This window comes from Arvicanthis niloticus, chromosome 25 (genome assembly GCF_011762505.2).
Source record: "Arvicanthis niloticus isolate mArvNil1 chromosome 25, mArvNil1.pat.X, whole genome shotgun sequence".
Classification (NCBI taxonomy): Eukaryota; Metazoa; Chordata; class Mammalia; order Rodentia; family Muridae; genus Arvicanthis; species Arvicanthis niloticus.
In genome coordinates, this window is record NC_133433.1 from 20,002,342 (window position 1) to 20,018,271 (window position 15,930).

At 40.2% G+C, this 15,930-nt stretch overlaps 1 protein-coding gene across 1 annotated transcript in view; it reads right to left on the reverse strand.

Moving 5' to 3' along the window:
- Positions 1-8,077: 8,077 nt before the first annotated feature.
- The window catches only part of Virma (vir like m6A methyltransferase associated), a 57,981-nt gene continuing 50,128 nt past the window's right edge, over positions 8,078-15,930 (reverse strand). The window contains exons 19-24 of the mRNA XM_076924179.1: positions 15,607-15,767; positions 14,026-14,122; positions 11,654-11,820; positions 10,591-10,922; positions 9,146-9,289; positions 8,078-8,398 (exon numbers count right to left, since the gene is read on the reverse strand). Of these exons, the coding sequence (XP_076780294.1) occupies positions 8,244-8,398; positions 9,146-9,289; positions 10,591-10,922; positions 11,654-11,820; positions 14,026-14,122; positions 15,607-15,767 (1,056 nt within the window). The 3' untranslated portion in view covers positions 8,078-8,243. The remainder of the gene's footprint in view (positions 8,399-9,145; positions 9,290-10,590; positions 10,923-11,653; positions 11,821-14,025; positions 14,123-15,606; positions 15,768-15,930) is intronic.

Below are 15,930 nucleotides of genomic sequence, written 5' to 3' on the forward strand. Positions count from 1 at the left end.
CCGGTTCCGCCCCCGACTCTGATTGGTCGACCGTCGCAGCTCGCGTACCTTTGCACTTCCTTTTACTTGCGCCTAGGTTTGGTTCCGGTTGTCTGCTAGATCTAAAACGCACTATTTGGTTCCAGTCTTCGGATCCTAGCTGAGGCGACAAACCTCACAAGTCAAATCAGTGAATTATGATTCGGATCATAGAAGTGTGTGCATCACTGAGGTACACGAAATCCTGTTACTCGTTCAAGTGACATTGAGTAGTAGCTGCAGCCCCTAAGATGTTTTACGAGCCCTTTTAAGTTCTAGGAATATAAAAACAAATGCGTGATTTATTGGACTCCCGTGAAAAGGAGGGCTCCTTTAGACTTAAAAAAAAAAAGCACTATTTTAAAGTATTGTAGACAAGGTCTTGATATCATTCAAAGGATTGTCTGAAAGAACTTCCAAGTGTTACAATAATGCGGCTCTTTCTGCCCCAAGAAATCTGGAGTTAGATACGTTTGAAAAGAGTGGTTATACAAGTTTGACAGAAATTAAAAAGCACCCTGTTATGGCCTCTTCGGACATGCACACATGTAGTACACCCGCATAAGTGCCTGCAAAACACCCATACACATAAAACTTAAGTAAACCCTTCCTCCAAAAACAAAGGTTTCTTAGAAACCTTTGACCAATCTAACTCAGAAGCCACCAGCATTGTATATATATCATATACAAATATATATGATATATATGATATATATATCATATAATATATCACATATATATAATATATGATGTATATTATATATGATATATATAATATATATTATATCATATATATAATAATTATATATCATATAATTTTTATACGTACATCATGGCACAGGCATACCCATACACATAGACACATACACACAAAAAAGTATAAATAAAAATTTAATATAAATGAATTTCATAAGACTAGCAAAATATGTGCTATGACATTAACACTGATTATCTCTGCATGTTAGACTAACAAGCAATTTTTATTCTGCGTTCTTTTCAAACTTCAAATTTCCCACAATATATATATGATATATATATTATGATATATATATATGATATATATATATATATAGTTTTGTTTTTTCGAGACAGGGTTTCTCTGTGTAGCCCTGGCTGTCCTGGAACTCACTCTGTAGACCAGGCTGGCCTCGAACTCAGAAATCCGCCTGCCTCTGCTTCCCAAGTGCTGGGATTAAAGGTGTGCGCCACCACTGCCCGGTTTCAACATTGTTTATATAACTGCTGTAAGATATTGATTTTTCTCTTGAGACACCCACACCCACACCTCTGTATCTAAGAGCTGCTATTTCTATTAAAGCCTTGCTTAAATCTATGTTAACATTTCTTAATAAACTCAAACTTGGCTTCACACTGACTTCTGAAATTATTTTCTATGGCAAAGTCAAGAATCCCAGCCTCACCCGAGTAGCAATCACTGAGACCCCTCTGGCCCCTGCAGGCGGAAAGCTGTTGTCTGTAGCCTCTACTCAGCTGCTGCTACGGTGCCTCCCTTTCCACAGGCTGTCAGAAAATCATATCCATTCTTCCATACAATGTCTCTCGACTGTGGCCCAGGGTGCAGCTGAAGGTAGCAACAAGAGTTTAGCTGGGGACAGACTAAACCCAACTAAACCCAACGGCCTGTAGGGGAAACTAACTTTTCTCCATCACTTGCTGAGCTCAGCTCACAACACTATTGTTCAGATATAAGCAAGGCAAAAAAAAGAAAAAGAAATTCAAGCTGATGAGAGAACACTCATTCAAGTTACCTGCTTAGTCTTCCCCCCAAAGCCCTCCTTACTTTCAAAGGAGGGACCAAAACACCTAGTTGTCTAATAACTTCAGAAATATCTTGATGTGTTTCTTTTTTATGCTATGCACTTATTTGCATGCACATCACAGAAGATCTGTAAAGAGTCACAAGCATTTTTATATAGCTTATTTTTATTTCATGTGCATTGCTGCTTTGCCTGCATACATACCTGTGTGAGGGTGTTAGAAGCCCTGGAACTGGAGTCACAGACAGGTATGAGTCAACATGTGGGTGCTGGCAATTAAATCCAGGTGCTCTGCCAAGAGCAGCCAGTGCTCTTAACCGCTGAGCCATCTCTCCAACCACTACCCACCCCTTTATAAACATTACTTAAATAAAGGCATTTTTTTATGTTCAGTCAGTAACAGTTTTAAGTACAAAGAAACAATGAAATTTCGCTATCCTTTCCACTACACACACACACACACACACACACACACACACACACACACACACACAGATAAGGTATCACTGTATAGCCCTGGCTGTCCTAGAACTCCCTTTGTAGAGCAGGCTAGCCTTGAACTCAGAGAGATTCACCCTCCTCTGCCTTGGGATTAAAGGCATGCATTACCACACTTTGTTTTTTTAAAGAAAATGTGGCCCAGGACAGTTAAGAGAACAGCACAGGAGGCTGGTTTGTCTAAGGAGCGGATACATACCTGCCCTTCAGGAGTGATGTTTAGTAGAGAAAGGGCCTTACCATGAGGGGCTCCCAGTGGAGGAGCATGACAAAGGCTGCAGTACAATGTACCAGAAACAACATGAAGGAAAAGAGAAGCTCCACCTAAAGCCTGGACAACGTCACTGAAACAGATAGCTCAGAATAAGAGCAAGGAAGAGCCATCCTGGACAGAATGGTGTATTGAGGGAGGCCCCCAAGAAGAAAGCTTTCAGAAAAAAAAAAAAAAATCACCCAAAGAAGAGGATATCTGACTTTTATAATTAGTGTGGCAGGGTAAGAACATAAGCTGGAGGCTGCAAAACCATAATACAAACTGCTTAACTCTGTTCTAGAAAGAACAGGGGTGGGGCTAGGGCATCTGATTTCTTCAGACTGTCTGCTGGCCGGCCTCCTGCAGTGACCAGCTTCATAAAGGAGAAATAAGACTGATTTTAAAAAGCCAATACTCAGCAGTTGTATTAAGTTGCCCAAGCAAACCTTGAGTTTACAATCCTCCTGCCTCAGCCCCCATGCCTGACTCTAGTCATTTCAAAATACATCATACATTGCCATTGACTATTGTGCTACAGAAAAGCAAACCTAATTCCTCTTCTCGGAGCTCTGCATTAGTTACTGACAATGGTAGTCAACTTGTTAACCAACATCAATACCACAGCTCATTTCTACTGGCTGGGGATTAGACATCTGCTTTTAGTCTCTTCACATTACCCTCTATGTCTCTTAGCCACCCCATTCAATTCTGAGTTGCCAAGTTTTACATGATTATACCTGTAGTGTGTCTCTTCTCATACTTCCTCTCCACCACATGTATTCTTAGCTGTTAAGAATGTATCTTGGCTTTTTGTTTGTTTTTGTTTTTTTGTTTTTTTTTCCAAGACAGGGTTTCTTTGAGCAGCCTTGGTTGTTCTAGAACTCACAGATACTCACCTGCCTCTCTGCCCTTCCCCCAAGCACTGGGATTAAAGGTGTGTGCCACCACTGTCTGGTCAGAATATGTTTTTAAAAGGCTTCAGATAATTTAGTTTGCTTATATCACACAGTAAGTTAGTAAATCACAGAACCAGGATTAGCACATAGCTCTTCTCAACTACTAATTTTCTTAGATTTCCACCAAAATAAGCTTCAGAAAAAAAAAGTTACTAGTATCTTTTAATAGCTTTTTACATGCTTCTGGAGTTATTCAAAGACATATTTCACAGAGTAAATAGCAACTGCACCATTCCAGAGCATTTAGCCATCTAACACCACCCCTAGAGAAAGCAGTCTCTAGCAGCTGCAGACTTAAAGGGAGCTATTAGGTTGCTTTAGTTCAAAGCAGTCCCAAAGTATTCCCAGTCTCTCTCACCAAGAGTCATCACTGAGAATGAACACAGTTTGCCAACTTGAGTTCTTTATCAAAATTTACTACCTTGAGAACATGTTTTAAAAGTTTGCTTTTTCATCTTGGTTTGGTTTTGGTTTGTTGGTTGGTTACTTGGTTGGTTCTGGTATGTGTATGTATGGTGTTTGCATGATGTGGTTGTAATTCTAGGACTTAGAAGGCAGAAGGATTCCAAGCCAGATGCCTGGCCAGACTGCAAGGCAAGACCTGTCAAGAGGGGGAAACAAAACAGAGAAAGAAATGCAAAACAAAATACCTGAATTTCACTATTTTATTTTGCTTTAAAATGAAAACTGTGCAAAAAAAATCTATTTTAAAACCCTCAAAAATGGAATGACACACTAACAATAACCAAGATGTCAAAAATTATATTTCGCAGATTTGGAATTTGGCTCAGTTGGGAAAGTGCTTTCCACATAATCGTTAGGACCCCAGTTTGAATCCCTAGCACCCACATAAAAAGTCGGGCATAGTAACATACACGGAATCTAAGTGCCAGGGAGATAGAGACACTAAGATCAGTGAGCTCCAGGTTCAGTAAGAGACCCTATGTCAAAAATTAAGGACAGGGCCAGAGAGACAGCTCAGCAGGTAAAGGTGCCTACAACCAGACTTGAATCCCTGAGACCCACATTGTAGAAAGAACTGACTCCCAAAAACTGCTCTCTGACATAAACACACACACACACACACACACACACACACACATCATGCAACCAAAGCACACACAAAATACACGAAATCTTTTTTTTTTTTTTTTTTAAATGAGAGGGGCTAGAAAGATGGCTCAGTGGTTAAGAGTACTTGCTGCTCTAAATTTTAGATAACATAAGTTTGGTTCCCAGGACCAACACTGAGTAGCTCACAACTGCCTGTATCTCCAACTCCAGAAGGACCCCTTACCTCTGACCTTGGGCACCTGCACTCAAATGCACATTAACCCCCCCCCACACACACACACACACACATATTTTTTTCAGATTTTAAAAATATGGTTACAACCATAAAAGTCTTATTTACCATGAAAACTTTGTAATTCTAAGAAACACATCAGAAGTTGCTTCAGGCCTCCCCCCATCGATGTGATGTTCAAGTTGTTTAGCTGCCCACACCTTATAGAGCCAATAATACCCAACTTCTCATTTCCTCCCTGGTGCTGAGACTGGTGTCAACTAGCCTCATCCCTGGCTCTCACCTGCTGGCCAGTACTCTGCTGGCACTTCAGCCTGTGCCATTTCTCTAGACTATGGGCTTTTATGACCCATTTAACATCTCCACATTACTTCCGTTTAATTTTTTTATAGGGGGTCCCACTACGTCACCCTGACTGGCCTAGAACTCACTGCTGCCTGCCTCTGCCTCCTAAGTGCTGAGATTAAAAATGTATACTACCACACCCAGTCCTAAATTTATGAAACTAAAAGTGCTCATATTTCCCATCTTTGCCTCTATATATAGTTCCAAAAAAGTTGTTACTTAGCCTGACATTATAAAAGTGTGACATCAAGATTCTCTCCCAATTTATCTATTTATCTATTTTGAAATTACTGTAAAATACCTACAATAAAATAATTATACTGGAATGTACTGGTTGGATTATTTAAGAATTCTGGGTCATTTCATATTCATACATTTAAGACTTTATTATTTCTCTTTTTAGGGACATTGTTTATACGATCATTGTCTTCAATATATTGTACATTTCCTGAAGGCAGAAAACACCTGGCTTTAGGCTGGTAAGTGGCTCAGTGGGTAAAGAGCTTGCCAAACCTGAGTTTGATCCCCAGAACTCACAAAAAGAGAGAAAGTGCCAACTCTACCAAGTTGTCCTCTGACCTAAATAGACATGCCATGGCACACTCTCCCCACCCCCATATATCACACAGACATACAAGAATACATAAAGCATAAAAGCCAGTACGCTGCTCTAATATTAAGGCCTGAATTAAGGCACTAAGACACGTGGAGACATGCTCAGGAGACATGTTCTATCTCTTGATTGAATCCTATAAGTTTTCCCAAGGTTTTGTACAAAGCAGTAAAAACTAACCTAACTGAACAGCTACTGTCTGAAACTCACTATTACCAGTAAGTTATAAAATAAAGCCCATCAATATTTTAGTCTTTTTATTTTTGGGAATGAATACAAATTTTTCTATCCTCTACTTATGCTAGAGATGAAATGAACTTTGTCCCCAAACATATTCTGAAGTTCTAATTTCTAAATAACACCACTGAAGTGTCTAATGTCTAATGAAGTGTCTAAACATCCACTAAACCAAAATTCACTCACAACCCCTCATTTTTGAAGAAATGCAGTTATACACAGATCTAAATGTACATGTAACCCTAACCCTTCATCTGACTCATTTCTGAAATGACAAATCACAATACTAGGTATTTGGAATTTTATTTCTATATGGTGAATTAATCCTGCTTAAGTTCTAAGTAGCCTGCTAGTGTTCATCTCCTTTCTCCACTTCTGTAGTCCAGGATCTCACCCAGGGAACTGTGCTAACCATAACAGGCTAGTATTTGCACTGCAGTATAATTAATTAAAATTATCCCCCATCTGGCTTAACCAGAGACAGACCTCCCATGATTCTAAATTCTATCAAATGTACAACACTAACCATCATAGCACAGATGAAAACTGATATGAACTGAAAGCGTCTTAAATGCAAGGCTTATATAAATGAGGAAAAAAGTCAAGACCCCTTACAGATGTTCTCACTCACTTTACAACCCAGAAAAAGAGGTAACATCCTGATGCTACAGGTGGAGAAAGCTAAGGTATGTGATTCAGATGGTGTAGAAATACAATTCAAAACCCAGGCTGGCAAACTCCTTACACCATCTGTCCATGATAGAAGAGGTCCTCAACTATAAAAAGACCATGTGAAAAAGCTACAAGGAGTGCCTCGCCAGAACCTGATCACACCAAAGGCCTGACCATGGAACCATGAGATCATTTTATTATACAAACCATCCAAGTCTATGTTATTATGTTATAGCAGCCTGAGCAGGCCAAGAGCTTGGGTTGTTCCAGACGATTAAGAAGATGTTCATCACCTTGTACTTAAGCATCAGAATCCTTACACCTGAACTCTCCATGCACATGCATGCATGCACACACCCACACAGACCTGCACACACAGAGACGTGCACATACACACAGACATACACACTTACAAACACACACGCACTGCTAGTGGATAATTACACATACTAGGCAAATACTTCTACCAATAAGCTAAACCTTCAATTCTAAAGCTGAAAATTTTCAAAGCCTTTTTTTTTTCCTAATAAACAGATATGAAATGTACTCAAGTGATTCCCCAAAACAGAGGCTATTAAGATAGAATGAGACTCATACACTTATTTTTGTTTAAGAGAATTCTATATTTTATGCCATTTATATAGGCTCAATGAATTAAGACATACCTTGGGGCAAATATGGCTCCTTGGTCAAAGTTATAAGTTTTATTTCTGAATATAAAGTAGATGCTTCCGATTCCCAAAATAACCATATTAGGATAAGCCAATTTTTAGGCTTTAAATAACTATATAATAAAATAGCATCAGTAGGTCCAAACTTGAAGCAAAGTCTGTACTTCTCTCTATCATAGAGAAGTGTTTTGCCTCTTCTGGTATAGCAATGATTACTAAACTGTGTGGTGGGCACCTTAGTAAATAAGCATGAGTGTTTGAAATTTTTGAGGAAACAGCAATATCTGCTGGACACCACACAAACTACTAATTTGAGGTAGTTCACATTTGCAGCACTGGGTAGCACTGGATGATTTTCCACGACAGCACACGCTTATACCAAATGTTCAGCAGTTTGATAAACAGTACTGCTCGAGAACCCAGCCAGGGACGGCTGCTGCTGCCAAGGATGCGGCCTTCAGCGGTGTCCAGTTACTAGTGGTGATGGTGAAAAGTCTTCAGTTGCTTGGACCTAACTGTTTAATAAACAAAAGGATTAAGTTTGCTTTTGGCCTAGGGACACTGAAAAAATTCCTGAGACACACTAAAGGGTGTCACAGGCTAAGAAAGTTTGGGAATATCCATAGTATAAGCAAGAAAAATACAAAACAAACTCATTTAGTTTTTCTCTTTCTACCTAGAAATTTTCTAAATAAATACCATATAAAAATGGGAAAAATATATACAAACATACATACAAAGTTTGGATTTTTATTGAAATCTTGTTAAGTATCAAACAAAATCTGCTTTCTTCAGATAAAAATATTCTCTCAGATGTATCCAGATATAACCGCTAAGTCTAAATTGGTCCTTCAATGTCTGTTTTTTGTCCTCATGAAACGTCCATTTACTTGGGTCTATCGAGTAAAGGACCGTACGTGCCGGCCTCTACCACTGCCTCCACTAACGAACTTTCCTCTCGAGCCTCCACTGCCGCTATTTGTACTAGCCCAGGACGGTCCGAGCCCCCCACGGCCTCTAGAAGCTCGATCCCGGGGACTAGGGCGGTAACCTAGAAAAGAAAAACAAGACCACTTTTAATTCAAACATCCTTTCCTTGCCTGTTGTATCGTGCTTATACTTTTAAGCAGGTAAGCTGTGACTTCTGAGAACTATATCTCAAATAAACTTATTTTAGAGCTGCAGAGACAGCTCTGTGGTTAAGGGCATTTGCTGCTCTTTTAGAGCAGTGAACATCCTGCCTTCCCAGTACATGTCAGGTAACTCCAGCTCCAGGGAATCTAGTGTCTTCTTCTGCCCTCTTCTCTCTCTCTCTCTCTCTCTCTCTCTCTCTCTCTCTCTCTCTCTCTCTCTCTCTCTCACACACACACACACACACACACACACACACACACACACTCGTTTAAAAAAAAAAAAAAACTCATTTTTAGAATGCCCATTTAAAACCAAAGCTATGTCTGACAAGAATCCTAAACCTGAGATAGTAATGTAGAGAAAAAAGATTCTATGCTTATACAATACTGTACACAGAACAGTATCTACTATATGATGCTACTTTTGCTATCAAACACTTTGCAGTTCAAAAGGCACCATAACAACAAGTTTGGTTTAATAAATATGGCCCATCATCATGAAACATTTCAGATTGCACTGGGAGTTGTTTCATTCCCTGGTATAAGCCTGACTTTAAAATACATCAACATGCTAAAATAAGTCTCTCCCAAAACAAAAGGAAATGACCTTCACAGTTTGAAAAGAAGGACTTTCTCAGCAGGAACAAGCGGGGAGGAACCCGTACCTGTAGAACTAAGAGGCCGTAATGGTGGAAGAGGACCCCTGTTAAAGTTGCTCTGGCCCCCTCGGCTTTCATTATAATTTCCTCGAGGAGTATTCTGAGCACTCCAACTTGAGCCTCTTGTTCCTTCCCGACGACTGTAGTTTCCTAAACACAGAGGACACAATCAAAACTGACTGCACACTTGGATTGCTTCCCTTGTTTGGGGAATTTTTGAATAAGGGTCTTGCCATTAACCAGCCTCAAACCTGCAGTCTTCCCGCCTTCTAACTCCTGAGCGTGGTTACAGGTGACCCGCATCACATGCCACTATCCAATTCAATAATGAAAATCTGACAGGCTCTTGTTATTCCTCAAGGGTGATACAGCAGAAGCTGGACAGCTCTACACTGGGCTGCATCACACAGTGGTTAAGTGCAGGTTGACTATAGCACCAGACTGCCATGGCTCAAACACTATTCTGCCACTTACTTTCTCATCTGTAAAAGTGGGTTTTCAGAGAGCTACACCATGGAGCTGATGCAGGAGTACTGGACAAAGTCCTGAAGACAGTCCCTGATGCCCTTCTGTGCACATGACTGTATTAATGCAAACTGACTCTCCTTCACTCACCTTCCTCACTCAGCAGGTATGAAAGCACGTCAGCAGTTTACCAGTTCTAAGGGACCCACTGTCTGCCTAGTCTGGACTGTGTAAGCATGCACATACATATATGTGCATGTGTATAAACACATAAACAAATAAAACTGGATTTAAAAAAGAAGAAAAACATATAAACCAGGTACAATAGTGCATTCCCAGTGCAAGGTCAGCACTGGGAAGAGGAAGGCAGCAGAGTCATGATCCAGGCTAGCTTCAACTACGTAGCAACAACCTGTCTCTGAAGGAGAATGCAGAGAGCAATGAAGATGGCACAGAGGGGAAAAGAGCAAGCCCCCAAAGCATGAGGAACTGACTGTGGGTCTATTACACCCAGAGAAATGTTGGGCAAGCATAGGTGGCCCACCAGCACGTGAGAGGCAGTGACAGGGCATCTCTGTGCCATGCCGGCTAGCTAATCTAGCTGAATTAACACGCCTGGAGAAATGGCTCAGCGGTTATAAGCACTGACTACTCTTCCAGAGGTCCTGAGTTCAATTCCTAGCAACCACATGGTGGCTCACAACCATCTGTAATGAGATCAATGCCTTCTTCTGGTGTGTCTGAAGACAGTGTACTCATATACATAAAATAAATCTTTACAAAAAAAGAGAAAGAAAGAAAAAGAAAAAAAGAAAAGGAAGAAAGAAAGAAAGAAAAACCCTTGTAACTAAAAGTACAACATATCAAAGGGAGTGACAGGGGCAGCCTAACTGTAGGGAGAGAGAAGTCTCTGAGCCCATTCTATCTGGGACACGTGTTTATTACTCCGTCACTCAGGCCCCTTAGAAACATACATAGGCAGCTACCTTTTGAAGCAGGCGGTGTGAAAAACCTGTTCTGACTGTGGAAAGCACCCCGTCCTCCTCGACTGCCGGAAAATCCACCACGAGAAGAAATCTTCTGTGAGACTTTGAGTGGCCGTTTTGGTGGGGGTATTCCATCTTGAGGGACCACTTCTTTGCTTTCAGCTGCAACAAAGTCATCCACATGCATAGATGGTGGCCTACTTGTGTTCTGCTTTCTCTGACGGAAAATATCATGGGGCCGTATGCCCTGTCCAAATCCTCCCCGGCCCCGGCCTCTTGGTGGTGGCACAACGTGAGCTCGTTTGGCAGGTTCAATGTATTCAGATTTTCCACTGTTAAGACAAAAGCACTCTATGAAAAAAATGTTCTTTTTCAGATTTCCAATGAAAATATTAGAGTCCACCTTTACAATACTGAAAATGAAATTTCACTGTTTGGCACTCCACTATAAGAACTGTTCCAGTAATATAACTTTCTGTGATAATATAACAAACTAACTAAGAATCGTGTGCTTCTTTATTGACAACACTAACAATATTTTTGTTGTTGTTTTGATACAGGGTTTGTCTGTGTAGCCCTGGCTGTCCTGGAACTCACTCTGTAGACCATGGTGGTTGAATTCAAGAGATCCCCCTGCCTCTGCCTCCTGAGTGTTGGGATTAAAGGCATGCACCACCAACACCCAGCAATACTAACAATATTTTTTTAAACAAACCAGTCTGTTTCTTGGTCAATGAAAAAAGAGCACAAAGACTTACAAGTGCCCTGGGTTCAAACCCCAGCAACAGCAGCAATAAAAACACAATAGCATGCACCAGTCACTTCCTGAAATTACTCACTTTAAACATTCTTATTATACTTATGCCAGTCAAGATGGCACATACTTTTAATCTCAGAATTTGGGAGGCAGAGGTAGGCAGATTTCTGTGAGCTTGAGGCTAGCCTGGTCTAAACAGTAAGTTCCAAGATAGCCAAAGCTACATAATAAGAGAGTTTCTTGTCTCAAAAGATTTACAGTTATGTGTTTATTGTAAAATAAGATCGTCAGTAGAAGGAATTTTACCTTGAAGTTATGAATGTCTCATGCTTATGCTTCCCAAGTTTAAATCCCTTAGTAGTCTTGGTTCTTCCTGGAGATGACGGTTCTGACAAAAATGAGCGCTCTAGTTCCGCGTGCAAATCAAAGTCACTGCAGCACTTTTCAGAGAGCTCAATTAAGTCAACCTTTACCTACAGTCATAAAAACAAAATAAACACAGTCAAATTTGTAACTTTCACTACAGAAACTACCATTACCTACAAATTCTATTTCATTCTCATGGTAAACTGATTATATATCTACCTCTATCTTTTCAGGAAGTACTGGTATTAACAAAAACAGAAAGCCCTAGGAATTTCATAGCATTCCTCCTCAAAGCTGCAGGTCTGTAAATCTAGGGAACAGCTATGTGACAGGGAATTCAGAATTACACTATATAAATTAATAACAGAATACACAAAGAACATTTCCAATAATGTGGAGATAATGCAATGGCCACCTGGTGTGATCACCCACATCCATTAGAAAAGGGTTATATGGTGCAGACTCCCAAAAGCTTAATATATTTCATGACATTGTAATCTATGTTTAATGTTAAAGAAACAAGAATTAAAGCTACTTACAAGGTCTAAAATTTCTCTAAACCATGGTCGCAGTTATCATTGTGAAAGAGTCCTATTTAAGTTTAAAAGAGCAAGTTTAGCCGAGCAGTGGTGGCGCACACCTTTAATCCCAGCACTCAGGAGGCAGAGGCAGGCAGAGCTCTGAGTTTAAAGCCAGTCTGGTCTATACAGTGAGTTCCAGAACAGCCAGGACTACACAGAGAAACTGTCTTGAAGAGCCCCTATACCCCTGCAAAAGGAAAGCTTACATTTTGTCATGTTTTGTTTTTATTTTTGTCAAGTTGTCTGTAGCTCAGTATGGCCTAGAAAGGACTGTGTGGCCCAGACTGGCTTCAAACTGTAGCAATTCTGTCACTTTAGTGCTGGAATTTCAAGTGTGAGCCACCACTCTCAGCTGAAAACGAACAACCTCTCACACAAATATTTTAAATTGTACTGCCTAATATAGTACCTTAGCTTGGTTTTTTTTCTTTTTTTTAAGGTTTATTTATTTTTACTATATCTGTATGAATATTTTGCCTGTGTGTATGTATGTGTCTGGTACCAGCAGAGGTCAAAAGCGGGCATCAGATTCTGGAGACCTGGAGTTAGCGGTGTTGTGAGCTGCTATGTGGATGCTAGAACTAAAGGTAAGTCCTCGGCAAGAACATCAAATACTCAGCTGTTGAGCCAGCTCTCCAACTCCCATGTGGGAGGATTTAGTGAATTAATTAAGACTCAATCATAATAAAGTTCAATGTTTACTGTTAAGAGAGAGGTTCTTACCATATATTGTATAGCCCTGGCACGCTTGGAACTCACTATGTAGGTCAGACTGGCCTTGAGCTCACAGATATTCTCCTGCCTCTGCCTTCCTAGGACTAAGATTAGAGGTATAGACCACCATGCTTAACCAAAATTCAGTGCTTCAGTCACACTACCTAAATTTTAATTTTCCAAGAGTCACACAAAGCTACTGGCTACCAAAGAAGGAAAAGCTTAGAGCACTTCTATGCAATTTACTGGACAGCACAGTTCTAGTGAATCACTAAGACGTTTAAAGTAAAAATAAATTCTTTAATATAATGTTAGTTACACTGTGTGTGTGTGTGTGTGTGTGTGTGTGTGTGTGTGTGTGTGTGTGTGTGTGTGGTTTTCCTTAAAGGAAAAGCAGCTCTCAGTACATTAAACACATCTTAAATACAAAGGAACCCATCCTTTCAGTTTCTATTTCATTACTCATGATGAACACCAGTATCTTCTGGTCAAGGGAATGTGCCCAATAGACTGCTTTGATAAAGGAAGTAGGTAATACACAGGGACAGCACAATGTGGCTAAGATCATCTGCAGCAGCACAGCTCTGAGAAGCACACACAGCCTGCATTTACACTAAGGAACCTTAGCAGTACCATCCTTAAGAATATCAACTACTGTTTCCAGGGCAGAGGTCCATACCATTTCTCTCCTGGAACCCAATGCAGAACTGACAGTCTTGTCAGATACGTTATTCTGTGCTCCAGCAGCATAAAGAAACCATATGCTCCATGTTTTCCCTCATCATAATCTCAAAATACAAATTACTAACAAGATCAAAGTGAAATGGATAGTATAAAAATGATGAGGTCTAGATTTCAGTAAAGTGGGCGACTGTCATAAAGATAACATGAATCTGCCCTTAAATGAACCTTAAGTGTATATACTAAGTATATAAACTGTTAGAATGTTATCAACACAAAAAGAAGCCAACAGAAATATCAACTTTTTCTAAAAGTTAGTAATAAAATCTTTTATACCAAATCCAGATCTGTATCAATCTCTTCAGCCTGAAATGGAGTAAACCACATAGATTTCAACTGATCATCCATGACATCAGCCAACACATATGCAGTCCTAGAATATGGAAAAAGTATTTGGTCAAAAGCAGGATCCCAAAATAAAGTATTTTGGCTTATCTAAGTAAAATAATTAGATAATAATCTTCTAGAGTATTAACAGGATTAGCCCTTAACCATTCAAAAAGCTATTCATGAATCAGGTATCCTTAAAAACCAACACTTCAAAAAATAAACCCGGTGGGGCTGGGGGGAGACCAATAAAATGATTCCTAATGATGTTCTGCCACACCCACAGATCAGCCTGGTCTAGTCTTCAGAGAGGCTACCTCTGGCAGCTGACGGGAGCAGATACTGAGACCCATAGCCAAACATTAGGTGGAAAGAATGCCCAGATTGGAGGTTTCCATTGGGTCCGTCCCCTTGGAGCTCAGAGAACCCCAAGGAAGAGGGGAAGAGAAATTGTGGGAGCCAGAGAGATAAGAGGAATCGACCAGAAGAGCACAGTCTGCAGAGCCCCTCTGGAATCAACTAAGCAGGGCTCATGGGGGCTCACAGGGACTGAAGCAGCAATCACAGAAGAACCTCTGTGGGTCTGGCCTAGGTTCTGTGCATATATGTTATGGTTGCTGGCTTGTTATGGGTGGGGGGGGGTACTGACAGTAGGAGTGGGGGTGTTTCTGACTCTTTGGACCGCTTTGGGACGCTTTTCCTCCTACTGGATTTCCTCTCTCAGCCTTGATGTGAGGGTTTGTGCCTGGTCTTATTGTATTTTGTTGTGGCATATTTGGCTAATGTCTCTGGGAGGCCTGTTCTTTGCTGGCCAAGGAGGGGTTGCTGTGAACCTGGGGAAGAGGGGAGGTGGAAAAGGAACTGGGAAGAGTGGAAGGAGGGAAGCTGCTGTGAGAATGTACCATATAAGAGAATAAATAAAAAATAAAATAAAATCCAACTCTAACAGGCTTGAGGCTCTCAGTAAATCAAACAGAGCCTGGATTTATTTCCAAAAATGCAGGTTGATAGCACTGTACCAATTTGAACAGAAACTGTTAATATTTAAATATTCTAAATACAGAAACTGTGTCATGTTAGATGGTCAATAAGGCTATAGTATACTCTAAAAGTCAAGAGACAGATACCCTCAGTTCAGTATCATAGTTTATACCTATCATTCTAGTAGTCAAAAGGCTAAGGCAGGAAAATCACAAATTCTAAACCACCTAATCTATATGAGATCCTATTTCAAAGGAACAACCACAAAAAAGAAGTTACATGTTTTCAAAGCTTGAGTCAGTCAACCTTGGTCTGTCAGCCTGTTTTTACTCAGTCTATATGCCAGACACAGATGTGTATTTTTAAAGTTTTTCTTAAAAAGCAAAATAAACAAACAAAATTATAATATGAGAGAAGCTGTAGATAGTCTGCAAACTTAGGAATTTTTACTATCTCATTCTTTAAAAACAAAAACTTTGTTGACCCAATCTAGACTCTAGCTGCCATTATTTAAATACTCTATTTAAACTCAAATCCTGGTTATTTTACCTGTTGTTAAATAGATTCTGGAGAGACTCTGGAGCTGACAGTACTGGCTCTACATCCTGGTCACTGAGGGGCAGAGGGTCACCAGATGACTCCAGCATCTGCTTCAGTCCGATTACATTATCCAACAAAGACTCCAGACTGTCATCATCTTTTGAATGTTCCTAGACACAGACATAAGCAGTAAGAAGGTGCCAGCAACAAAGCCTGAGCACTTAACCTTATCTACTGACAGCAGCAAAAGGGGTAGAAGGACTACATACTAAAAATCTGCAACACCATCCAGAAGTCATCAACTTAACAACAAACATATTAAAACAAAACAAA